The 12,573-nt window shown below is 44.4% G+C and overlaps 1 protein-coding gene across 1 annotated transcript in view; it reads right to left on the reverse strand.

Moving 5' to 3' along the window:
- The window catches only part of PPM1H (protein phosphatase, Mg2+/Mn2+ dependent 1H), a 91,873-nt gene extending 79,642 nt beyond the window's left edge, over positions 1 to 12,231 (reverse strand). The window contains exon 1 of the mRNA XM_066634130.1: positions 11,765 to 12,231. Coding sequence (XP_066490227.1) covers positions 11,765 to 12,006 — 242 coding nt within the window. The 5' untranslated portion in view covers positions 12,007 to 12,231. The remainder of the gene's footprint in view (positions 1 to 11,764) is intronic.
- Between the last annotated feature and the right edge of the window lie 342 nt (positions 12,232 to 12,573).

A 12,573-nucleotide genomic window follows, 5' to 3' on the forward strand; every position in this document is an offset into this window, starting at 1 on the left:
GAGTACTTTGGACAAAACCTCCTCTGTGAAATTAGGAAGATTTTTGAGGAAAGCAGGGGGAAAGAAGGGAGGAGCCTGGGTGCGTGCAAGCCCTGTGAATACACACATCAACTAATGCAGGGCTGTCAAAGTCATTTCATACAGCAGGCCAAATAGCATTCATTGCGTCTGCTGAGAGCCAGTGACATCAGTAAGCAGGATGTGTGATCATTAAGCAAATGATGGCCAGAAGTAAGCACTTTTTTTTCTCACAAATGCCACAAATGACAGAAGAGAAATTTGCAAACCGTGATCATATTTTCAAGATATGGGAGAGCCGAATTATCACACTGTCACCCTTTTGGCAGCACCACTTATGTTGCAAAGCATCACTTTGCAGCTCAGCAGCTGAGAGGTGGTCTGCAAAGTGATGCTGTGGCAGAAGCGGAGCTGCTTAAAGGGCAGCCTGTGTAATAAACAGGGCAATCCCAGTGCCTCACAGCTGCTCCTCACCCTCTCACACCCCTGTAGATCTGCTCTTCCTTGCCTCCTGAGGCCTCCTTCCATCTCTCCTTCCTTGGCAGAACCTTGGCAGAAGTGGCACTGCTGAAAGAGAGTGCTGCGAGGGGCCAAATATCATGTGGGCCAGATAAAGAGCTTCCACGGACCTTCAGGCCCTGTGTTTGATACCCCTGAACTAATACATGGGGCTGGTTTGGAATTTAAAATATCCAAACTGGGCCTCACAGGTCATACAAAGTGGTGCCTTGCCTCCCACATGGGGAATATCTAGTGGTTTGCACTTGAAGCATTAACAACGCTATGTCCTTTCGATGACATGAAAACACATGTCTAAACAGGGTAGAACCAAATGACATAAGGTCTCGTGGAGGTCCAAACCTGTGTGTGGGGGGGTGTTTCTGTACGATGGATCCTTCGCGGCTTCAGAACCCAACACGTTTGTCAAATGCAGCCTCCCTGGGCATCAAAAAGTTTGCAGGAGGCTTCTGACATGCTCCAGTTTGCCAAAAAACTGCAATAATAATAAAATAATAAAACTTTATTTTTATCCCGCCCTTCTCCCTAACGGGACCCAGGGCGGCTAACAACAAGTGCCTGTTAGAGGGCTCCGGCAAACATTCTGAGGTGCAGCGAGGTCACATGTGACCTTCCCGCACCTCAGCAAGCCTGCTTGAGCCTTCTGACAAGCATTTGCAGTTTTCATGCCCCATGGATTCCATTATCTGTGGGCTTTGGTGCATACGAGGGGTCCAGGAATGGATCCCTGCGGATACTGCGGTCAGACTGTAATGCTAATGCAGAAGTAGGCCAATCATCCCACCTTACACAGGTTTTGCTGGCTTAAGCCGCCCCCCCACCCCACAGGAATGATACCTTTTAACACAGACTGTAACCATCTTAGCTGTCTTTCTAACATCGTAAGGCAGCCCCTTGCACAACTAAGTTTTCTGGTTGAACATTTCAACTGTTTACCAAGCTCAAGTCCCACTACACCAAACTAGTTAACCTTACCACTACTCTACTAAGCACAAGAAATGATATAACCCAAGCAATTCAAACAAAATTCCCAATAATAAAATGGAAACATGAGCTACTTGGAAAAAAGAAAAATATATGAATTATATTGTCTTCCTACTCTGTTGCCCTCCAAAGATAAAAAGGGAAAGTGACAATACATCACAGACGCAAATTGTTTTAGAGAAATTATATTCTCAAGATTGAACCCCATATATACCACATGCAAAATCAAATTGTTATTCTGAGTTCTTGGTTAGAAAAAAGGAACAGAGCAGCATTTATCACCAAAGCCAGAAATGTATCTTGGGACACTATGCCAAGAATATATTGTTCTATACCAGGGGTGCTCACACTTTTTTGGCTCGAGAGCTACTTTGAAACCCTGCAAGGCCCGGAGATCTACCAGAGTTTTTTTTACAATGTTCGCGCCATCATAACATATAACATTTGTATACAATGTATGTTGGTGTACCTTGAGCCCCACTGAGTATAACAGGACTTACTCCTGAGTAGACATGCCTAGGATTAGGCTGTGAGGCTGCAATCCTAGCCACACTTACCTAGGAGTAAGCCCCATTGAGTACAATGGGCCTTACTCCCGGCGTTTCTTCCCAGAGGCACCTGAAGGGGGGGGGTCGGCACTCCGCGATCTACTCATTTTACCTCACGATCTACCGGTAGATTGCGATCCATCTATTGAGCACCCCTGTTCTATACGATGTCAACCAAATGCTACAGTTTGCACATGCTCATATCAATGAAATGAAAGCCAGTATCACAAAGCTGCATATTAGAAAGCATTTTCAGTTCCGTTACTTGCACAGATCTCACAATTAAGTTGTGTAAGTTGTGTTCTTTCTAGAAAACTATATTCTAGGGAATCTGCAATTTTATTCTGGAATGGGGATGGGGCACCTCCCTTACTACAAAAGGTTACAGCATTTGAGGATCTGCAATTTTATTCTGGGATGGGGCACCTCCCTTATTACTAAAGGCTACAGCATTTGACGCTCTTCAGTCTAGAAAAAAGGTGCCTAAGGGGGAACATGATTAAGACATACAAAATTATGCAGGGGATGGATAAAGTGGATGGACAGATGTTCTTTTCCTCTCACACACCATAACCAGGAGACATTCACTAAAATTGAGCATTGGGACAGAAAAGAAAATATTTCTTTACCCAGCATGTAATTAGCCTGTGGAACTCCTTGCCACAGGGTATGGCGACAGCATCTGGCCTGGATGCCTTAAAAAGAGGATTGAACAAATTTATGGGGGAAAGGTCCATCACGGTTTACATGCCATGACGGGTATGTGCAACCTCTTGATTTTAGAAGTAGAGTACCTCAGAATGCCAGATGCATGGGAGGGCACCAGGATGCAGGTGTCTTGTTGTGCGTTCCCTGAGGCATTTGGTGGGCCACTGTGAGATACAAGAAACTGAACTAGATGGGCCTTTGGCCTGATCCAGTGGGGCTCTCCTTATGTTTTTATTCACATTCCCTAGAGCAGCAGTAGTGCATAGAAATCACCAGCCCAATCCTATGCATGTCTACTCAGAAGTCCCATTATAGTCAATGGGGCTTACTACAGGCTTACTCCAAGCATACATATACGTGACAGCTGAAAACAGAAGCGAAGCTGTGGGGGGGGGGCGCAATACGGTAAGTATGGCATACTCCACAACCTGCCATGTAAGCAGACCCTCCTCCTTGGCATCAGAGCCATTCCGGGCAGCAATAGGAATGTACCATCTCTGTCCTGAATGGCTCTGACACCATGGAGGAGGGGCCACTTGGCACAAGGGGAGTATGCCATACTTACTACACCACCACCCCTCTAGCTTCACCTAGGAGATGGAAGAGCTTGGAAGCAGAGCCTCATAGATTCCCTCCCTCCAGCATTTTCTATACTATTATGCTGAACAATGTGCAGTGGCACATTGTACTGATTGTAGCTGATAGCTAAATCAGCCAACAGCTGGTTTTAGCCAATAGGCGAAACAGCCACAACAGTAAAAGCTTGAGGGAGTATACTGTGATGGTGCTCATTATCATGAAGAAAAACGAATTACAATATCTAAAAACACCTTTTGACTATATTTTGGTAAAAATAATATTCCCCTGGAATTGGAGGACTGGAGGGAAAAATAATTAGCAGCACTGCACTGGGGATTTATTTTGCTTCTTGTTTGAAAGTTCAGAGGAAAGTTCAGAGGAAAGTTAAATATCAACCACTCCTTGATCTAGCAGGTGTGCCTCTTTACCAACTGCCATTCCAAGCTTTCTTTGAAGTACACATAATTTATGTGTAAACAGAAAGAACAGTAAACCCTGTTGAACATGCAGCTACATTTGGTTTTAAAAAATTAGCTGTTTTAGTTGAAGCCAGTTAGCACTATTTTTCCCCCCACACCATGCCTACCATCATCTTGCCTCCAATACAGTGGTCCTCAACTTTATAAACCAGGACCCACTTTTTAGAATGACAATCTATTAGAACCCACTGGAACTGATGTCATCCTGAAAGTGATGTCATAGCTGGAAGTGATATCATCAAGCAGAAACATCTTTAACACCCCCATATGACAAAATCAAATTAAGTAAATTAATAGTTTATAGTAAGTTAAAAATTATTTAAAATAAAGAACCTTCCTAACCCTCCCAAAAATTCCCCAAACACCCCAAAGGCTGCAATCCTATCCACATTTACCTGGGAGTAAGCTCCATTGACTATCATTGTTTAAAACATATACATAGTATCTTGTTAAAAAATACAGTTCTGTAACATTTCCTCAGATGCAGTCACATACCATAGTACGAGAACCAAATCCAATAAACTAAAAATAAAATGCACATTGAAATGAATGGGGAACGACCTGAAATTGGCTCATGACCCACCCAATGGGTCCCAACCCACAGTTTGAGAAACACTGCTCTAACAGAAGAGAAGTTAGTAAGAGAGGTACACACTATAAAATCCTAAACTGTTAAGAGTAAAATTAGTAAAATTAGGCCACCAAATTATCACTTCTCACAGCCATCACTAAGACAACATCACTAATCAGATCCAAAACCATTTCATGATTTTTGGCTCAAATTCATGGCATCTTTTAGAACACAGACTTTAGCGAAGCGATTTTCAACACTTTCCTCTCATGGCACACGGACCTCTATGGTCTTTTCTAGGGTCTTCGCTTCTTGTGATGTCAGTTCTGGTTTCCTGGAGACCAATTTGGGTTCTGCAGCTCTGCTTCTAAGACAACCATCTGTAGTAACAAATTGTCTGTTCCTTTTCCTCCACTGGCTCTGCCGGCAGAGGTAGAGGTATAGCCAATTTGTCACTACAGGCAGTTGCCGTAGAAACAGAGCTGCAGGACTCTAAAAAGTTTTTCCAGCAATTTTCAACCACTGTTGAAACCACTAACTCCTGTTGCACATCTGCAGACCTTTCTCAGCACACCGATGAGCTGTGGCACACTGGTTTACAACAGCGGCTTTGGAGTGTGCCAGCGGTTACTTAAAACACTAAGCTGATATTCGTTCTCATGTCTGTTATGGGTCTGCTAGCAAAATACAGCCGCTGCTCTGCTCCACATCAAATGCTCTTCATAGATCCATGACTAGAACTACTGAGTCTGTCAAGTAGTGGTTAGAGTACTGGACAAAGACCAGGTTTCAGTCCTGAACCCAGTATTCATTCCTCAGCCTAGCCTTCAGGGTTGCTGTGAGGATGAAAAGGAAGAGAATCATGTACACCAGCCTTAGCTCCTTGCATGGGATACAGACATAAGCAATCAGGATTTAAAGCAGCGACTTTCAACTATTTTCTTGTCATGATACACTGGTCTTAACCTCTTGTGATGTCACTTCTGACTTCTGGGAGACTTGTCAGAGTTCTGCATTAACTAGTGGCTGTCCCTCTTCCTCTGTCAGCAAAGCAAAGCCAGCAAAGGAAGAGGGACAGCCAACGCATTACCACTTACAGTTGACTTAGAGCAGGGGTGTCCAAAGTTTTTGGCAGGAGGGCCACATTGTCTCTCTGACACTGTGTTGAGGGCCGGGCAAAAAAAAAAAAGAATTAATTTACATTTAAAATTTGAATAAATTGACATATGTTTACATAAATGAATATATTAAAGATGAACTTATATGAATGAATGAAGGTCTTGCAATAACTCAACGCCTATAAAAGGCCTTGCACAAAGCAAGGCTGGCCTTTCCTTTGCTGACACTGCTGCCTCACAGAAGTGAAACAGCAAGCAGTGGAGGGAGCCCTCATCCCACAGCTCATGCGAGAGGTCAAACAGTCACCCTCACGCTGAGAGCAGTTGCATCGGGCCAGCATGGTCTCCAACAAATCTCCAGAGGGCCAGAGGCTCATTGGAGACTGGGGGCTCCCTGAGGGCCACACTGAGAGGCCTCGAGGGCCACAAGTGTTTTGGGCACCCCTGACTTAGAGACATGGATGCAGAACATGGATGAGTTTTTCAGCAATTTTCAACGTTATGCTCCAAATTCCCTCAGCACACCTACAGACCTTTGTGGCACAATGGTTGAAAAATAACTGTTTTAAAGTTGCATTCTGAAGGCAAACAAGTGATGAACTTTGAATCTTTATGTATTTTATTTAAATGATTTATAGCCCACTTTCCCACAAGCTCAAAGGGGCATACAAATAAAACAATTGAAAATGACTAAAAATACACACAATAAGACGAAAAGCAACTAACAATGATGAGAACATAAGAACAGCCCCACTGGATCAGGCCATAGGCCCATGTAGTCCAGCTTCCTGTATCTCACAGTGGCCCCACCAAATGCCCCAGGGAGCACACCTGATAACAAGAGACCTGCATCCTGGTGCCCTCCCTTGCATCTGACATAGTCCATTTCTAAAATCAGGAGGTTGCACATACACATCATGGCTTGTAACCCGTAATGGATTTTTCCTCCAGAAAGTTATCCAGAAACTATGATACATAGGAGTGGGTAAGAACATCCAACAGTAAAATAAAACCATAAAAGCAGCACTACAGGACTTCTAGTTAAAAACACACAAAATTCACAATACAGGTCACTTTGTGAATAAGCAAAAAGAATTTTGAATTGCAGCAAAATCATGGTTTGCAGGCTAAAGACCAACAAAACACTTTCTGGGAGAATTTTAATAACATGATCCCACTGAGAACAACATTTCGTTTTGATCTGACATGCATTTTTCTTTCCCACACTGCCAGACAGCTTCCAACCTTCCAAAAATAATGTAGAGAGCATTGCTATGGAAGAATATGACCGAAACTGGTGACTACAGAAGTAAATAGCAAACTTGCGTTTACTTGAATAAGGTCACAACTTTATCCTGAAGCAACAATAAACGTTAACAGCATTCCCTCTGTAGTAGGTGCCACTGATTTTAATTGGATTTACTGATGAGTAATCATGCTTCAGACTCAGGCCTGGGAGGTATTTTAACCAATACCCATTAGCAGTAGAATTATATTAAGATCCCAGATAAAAATATACACCTGTAATAAGAACAATATTTAGTCCAAGAGTAAGGACTTAATCAATGGAGTTTCAGCACAGATATGTTCACTGTTTAAGATTACTGTACTAATATATATGCCATCTATTCTTGATGTAAGGCAGGTAACTTTTTTCCCCAGAACAGGACAAACAGGCTTGAAATAAAGTTTTTTTTGTTTTTTTTCCCATTTGGGGCATATAGAGCTAGATGAACATTAAAGTTACTTTGCAATAAAACAAAGTGTTCAGAAGCAAGTAATAACCATCTCTTTCTATTACCACACAGAAGGGGCAGAGAGTCTGTTGCTTACAAGAACATAATTCATCTGGCTGACAAAAGTATAAGAGAGGTTGGTCTGGTCTCCATGGTAAAAATCATTGGTACATAATAACTAGCTAGTATACAAAGAATCTGCCATTCTTCTGCAGATTCCATACCAATATAGGGAGAGAACCGTTTCTGAAATATATATATATATATATAAGATTTTCTTTTCTGCATACAGAGGATTTCATTTACCAGTCGAATAAGAAACATGGCAGCAGACGATAAATTCCTGAAAATGACCTGCACACATAAAAAGGAGTCTGGTCAAACAAAATACTATAACTAAAAAATTTGGAGCTTAATCGCTAAGGATGAAAAAGCAATGTAACCAGAATCATTTTAGTTGCTTGAACCTAAACTTGCTTTATCAGCAAAAAAGAAAAAAAAGGGACAGAACACTTATTGAAAGGATCTTTGCCAATATTTGGAAAACATCGGATGTGTGCCAAAACAATATTTGCACAGGTGACAGAATGAAACATAATATATTAAGATCTGGAGATCATAATATAAAAGGTCTGGAGACGTTTAGCATCAAGGTACCTGCTTTAAAAGAACTACTATTTATGGGAAATATAGGGAAACCCCCCAAAATAGAATCCCCATCTTCAGTTATCTCCATGTTCTTATTAGCAAATGGGAGCATGTATTCTGCTCTGTGATGTCATCATATGGTGTCATTCCAAACTACGACCAATATCAATCAATAATGTGCATCCAACAGGGGGCAGGTATCACACAGGTGCAGGACAGGTGTCAATGATTTAAAAACTCTAATGCTATGTAAAAATGACTTCACAAAAGTTAAAACTGCCAAGTGAGTGTATGTCCAGTTTTAAAGTTTTTTTGAATTATCGATGATCACCAGTTAGCAATCTTGCAAAGTTTACTTGAGGGGTCCCACTGACATCAGTAATGTTTATTTCTAAGTAAATATAGCTAAGATTGGGTTGACAGTCTCCTTATACCCTAATCCAGTGGTTCCCAAACTTTTTCAACAGGCAGCTCCCTTGACCTACTGGGCCATTGCCCACAGCTCTCCATTAGGGCTACAATCTTATACATTGTTTAGGGCAGTGGGGTTTTCATGACAATTCCCTGGAGAGCCATGGCTCATAGTTTGGGAACCACTGTCCTAATCTGATACACATTCTTAAATTTTAAAAAAAGGATAATCACTTCCTATATGGAATGTATGGGCCAGCTCACAACACCACTTGAGAAGGCCTAGAAAACCAAGGCAACCTAGCCTGGACGCGACAATGAACACTCACTCAGAATCAACTCAAAGAATAGCATGAGACACAGACACCCAGACTGCACTGAAGGAAGACATCCAGACAAAGACATCTTTAAGAACTGTAAAACAAAAAGGAAGCCGTTTCATTGATAAAGACAGCCGGGAAAATGCAGTAAGACCTTCTTCATCAAAAGCAGAAGGACAGTTCAGAAAAAGATTGACTCTCACCCAGCTAAAGGCTTTCTGGACCTCTCAAATATCCCTGCCAACATATGAAAATTTTCTTATCTGGTTCCTTTACAAGACAGGATGTGGAACCATACAGTCACTCTTTTGCATTTATGTCCACAATCCAAAATAAAACTGTAAATAAATCCCACTAGTAATAAATCAGATCTTTAAACAAATGACTTTCACTGTTACCATTAATTGCTTTTGTCAAGTAAAAAAAAAACAGTGACATGGCACAGTGAGATGAGCTGCAAGGAAACCACTGAATGGCCAGAAGGTACAGGACAGCAACCCAAGAATGATTTGCTACCAATATCTTCAAGTATCATACTGCTCTCAGACTTGCCACAGTGTATCAGCTTTTCACTAGTTTACCTTTCAACAACTCTGTATGACAAAAGAACACACACATTATAAGATTCAGACTGCAATCCTATCCACACTTTCCTGGGAGTAAGCTCCATTTATTCTAATAGGAAGAAAGGCATAGAATTGGGCTTTCAGTCCAATTATCATTAAGTGCAGCACAGCATGTCTAGACTTGGCATGGACCAAAGGTGTCTCCATGTATTTCGTGACTTATGTACACTTCTTCAATGCTATCTATGATCAATGAGCATCATTTCTGATATATCCAGAGATGCAGTAACTTAATCCATCCACACACCCTGAGGAGAAAAAAGCATTCACTACTGAGTTAAAAGCTGCATTTCACTTCCACCTTATGAAAGCCCATCTCTGCAATAATAACTAATTTGCTTAAGAAAGCACTTCATCATTTCAAGGCTTCAATTCAGAAAAAAATAAGCACAGAGTAAGAGCAATCAAAATAAATGGGGGGAGGCAATGAAAGGAACTATGGGATGAGACCAGAAAACTACTGTAGTCTCCTTCATTCCACCTTCTGAGCTGGGCTTCCAGTGCAAGACAGTGCAGGGAGGATGGAAAATTTTGAGAATGCAACTGATCAGTGGCAAACACTCCAGCCACTGCCTATGCAGCATAAGCCTGAAACATCGGTGTGTATGTGTCTGTGTTCACTCTCAGCTCCCCATTAAGATAGGACTTGTTTCAGACAGTGCTGTCTCTCTCCAACATGCATGCAACAAAAAGGAATTGCCCTCATAGTCCCTTTACAGTCACAATATTTAAACCTTCCCTATATCTAACAGGAATACAATCCAGAGACTCGTAAAATAAGTTCTGTTGACATCACAGGAGAAAATGCAAATCGACTTGTGGAAAGAGTCCTGGACTGCAAACAAAACTGCGGGGTCAAAGGGCAAAAGGCATTACTGAATGCCCTCCCCTTTTCTCCACTGTCCCCCCAGTTACTTTTTGAATGCCACTAGCATTACTGGATGCAGATCATTTCATTCAACCAGTTCTGCACTCAATAAGTCGAAAAACAGACTGAGCATGACCCAATCAGAAGGAAAGCACCTGAGGGTTAAATTATGCACATTTACTGGGAAATAAGCCCACTGAATTCAGTGGTTCTTACTCCAAAGTAAACATGCAGGTAATTGGGCTGCAAGTTTGCAATCCTATAAGTACTGTAGTGCCTTGGGAGCAAGACCCACTGAATTCAGGGAGGCTTGCTTCTAATTAAGCATGAACAGGATCAGGCTCGTAAGCTCCACTGACTGCAATAAGAGTTCAGCATGTGCTTAACACTCTCCCCTTGAAATAAGAAGAAACTTTGGGATACAGAAGGAATAACAAGAACTGCAGCCTGCCCCATACACATGGGAGGAAGAAGAAAGGGTGCTCAGATGAACCACCCATGATACCCAACATATAAAACTTAACCCAAAGGAGGATCTCCTAATGAAGGGGTGTCAAACATAAGGCCCAGGGGCTGGATGCAGCCCACAGAAGCTTTTTATTCGGCCCTAAGGCTCCCAGCTGCTGAGCAATGCTGCTGCTGAAAGGGTTGCCCACATGAAAATTAAACTGTCTTATATCTTGAAATATGATCAAGATTTGCATATTTTCTCTTCTGTCATTTGCAGCTAATGAGTCCCTAAGTGAGAAAAAGTGCTTATTTTTAGTTATGACCTGTTTAATGACATCACTTCTGGCCCTTAGTAGGCATCATGAATGCTATTCGGTTCACTATATGAAACAAGTTTGACACCCCTGTCCTAAGGTTTAGTCCCAGAACCCATGTATCTGAGCATGTGCAGAGCACATTCCCACAACCATATCAAAGAGTAAAGGGAAAGGATTTTCTGAGGGGCATCACCTTTAGATAAGTGGGCATGCTCTGCGTATCCTACTTCCTACAACACAGGGCCCTTGTGCAATGGGGACAGGTACCCCTGCATCCAAAGTAAAGAGACATCATTTAAAAATACAAACGTACATAAAACGGAACCTTTCTCATTTTAGAAGTTCAGCAATGTCTCCAGATCCACTGACAAGGGAGGCACCTGCTGGCTTCCCTCTCCACTCCTTCCAGGCCAGGTGAAGTAGACAGGTGATCTAGAGCTCAATCCTATGCATGTCTACTCAGAAGTAATTTCCATTATATTCAAAGAGGCTTACTCCTAGGTGAGCGTAAATAGGATTGCAGCCCTAGACAGGTGACCTAGCAAGAGCCCAATCCAATGCGTGTCTACTCAGAAGTAAGTTCCATTACAGTCAATGGGGCTTACTCCCAGGTAAGTGTGGATAGAATTGCAGCCTTAGACACCAAGCCAATGCGTGTCTACTCAGAAGGAAGTCCCATGATAGTCAATGGGGCTTACCTGGAAGTAAGTGTGGACAGGATTGCAGCCCTAGACAGGTGGCCCGGCCCGGCCTGGCCTTCCCACCCCCAGCCAGGGGGGCGAGTGCCTCTTCCCCAAGCCCGGGCCCTGGAGCGCGTCCTCCCCCTTACACGCCCACCCAGGTCCCCCTCCTCCCGCTACTCACTCGGCGTAGCCCGTGGTCCAGGGCAGGCGCCGGGTCTCCTTGTTGAGGATGAGGATGGGCCGGGCGATGTGGTCCGCGGAGCACTCCACCTCGTCGGGGGAGAGCCCCAGGAACTCGGGTCTGCCGTAGGGGAAGCGCAGGGGCAGGTCGGAGGAGCCCCCGCCGCCGTGGTCCGCGCCGGAGCCGCCGGCCATGATGCCGCCCATCAAGTTGGCCACGGCAGACTTCACCCGAGTGAGCATCGTGCCCCTGGGGGCACCCGCGGGGCCGGCGGGGGAGGCACCATCCAGGTCCCCGCGGGCGCGCAGGCAGGCGGGCAGGGCTGCGGCGGGTCAGGCTGCCGCTGGAGCAGAGGCGCTTCCGCAGTGGCGGAGCCGCATGAAGCCGCCACCAGCGCTCCCGGAGGCAGCCTGGAGCCAGGCGCTGCTCCGCCTCCTCCTCCTGCGGCCACGCAGAGGCAGCCCCGCTTCTTCCCCTCCCCGGGCGCTGCTGGCTCAACTCGGCTCAGCCCAGCCACGCCGAGGCTCCGCGGCTCCCAGCGCTGCGTCACGTGATGATGATGATGATGGTGATCATCACCACCACCACCGGCCTCCCCCCTCTCTCTGCCACCCAGTGGCATCCACCCCGGGGATCTTGCGGCACTGGCTCGCCACCCCTCGCTCTCCGGCCGGCCCCTTTGGCACCGTCGTCGCAGCAGGGGGGTGGCCGCAGGCAACATATGGGAGGAAGGGGGCGGGCAGAAGCTGGCAGCAGTGGCGTAGCCAGAGGGGGCGCAAGGCACTAAGTTTTCGCAGGTAGCCTCCACG

Source organism: Tiliqua scincoides, chromosome 7 (assembly GCF_035046505.1).
Source record: "Tiliqua scincoides isolate rTilSci1 chromosome 7, rTilSci1.hap2, whole genome shotgun sequence".
Lineage (NCBI taxonomy): Eukaryota > Metazoa > Chordata > Lepidosauria > Squamata > Scincidae > Tiliqua > Tiliqua scincoides.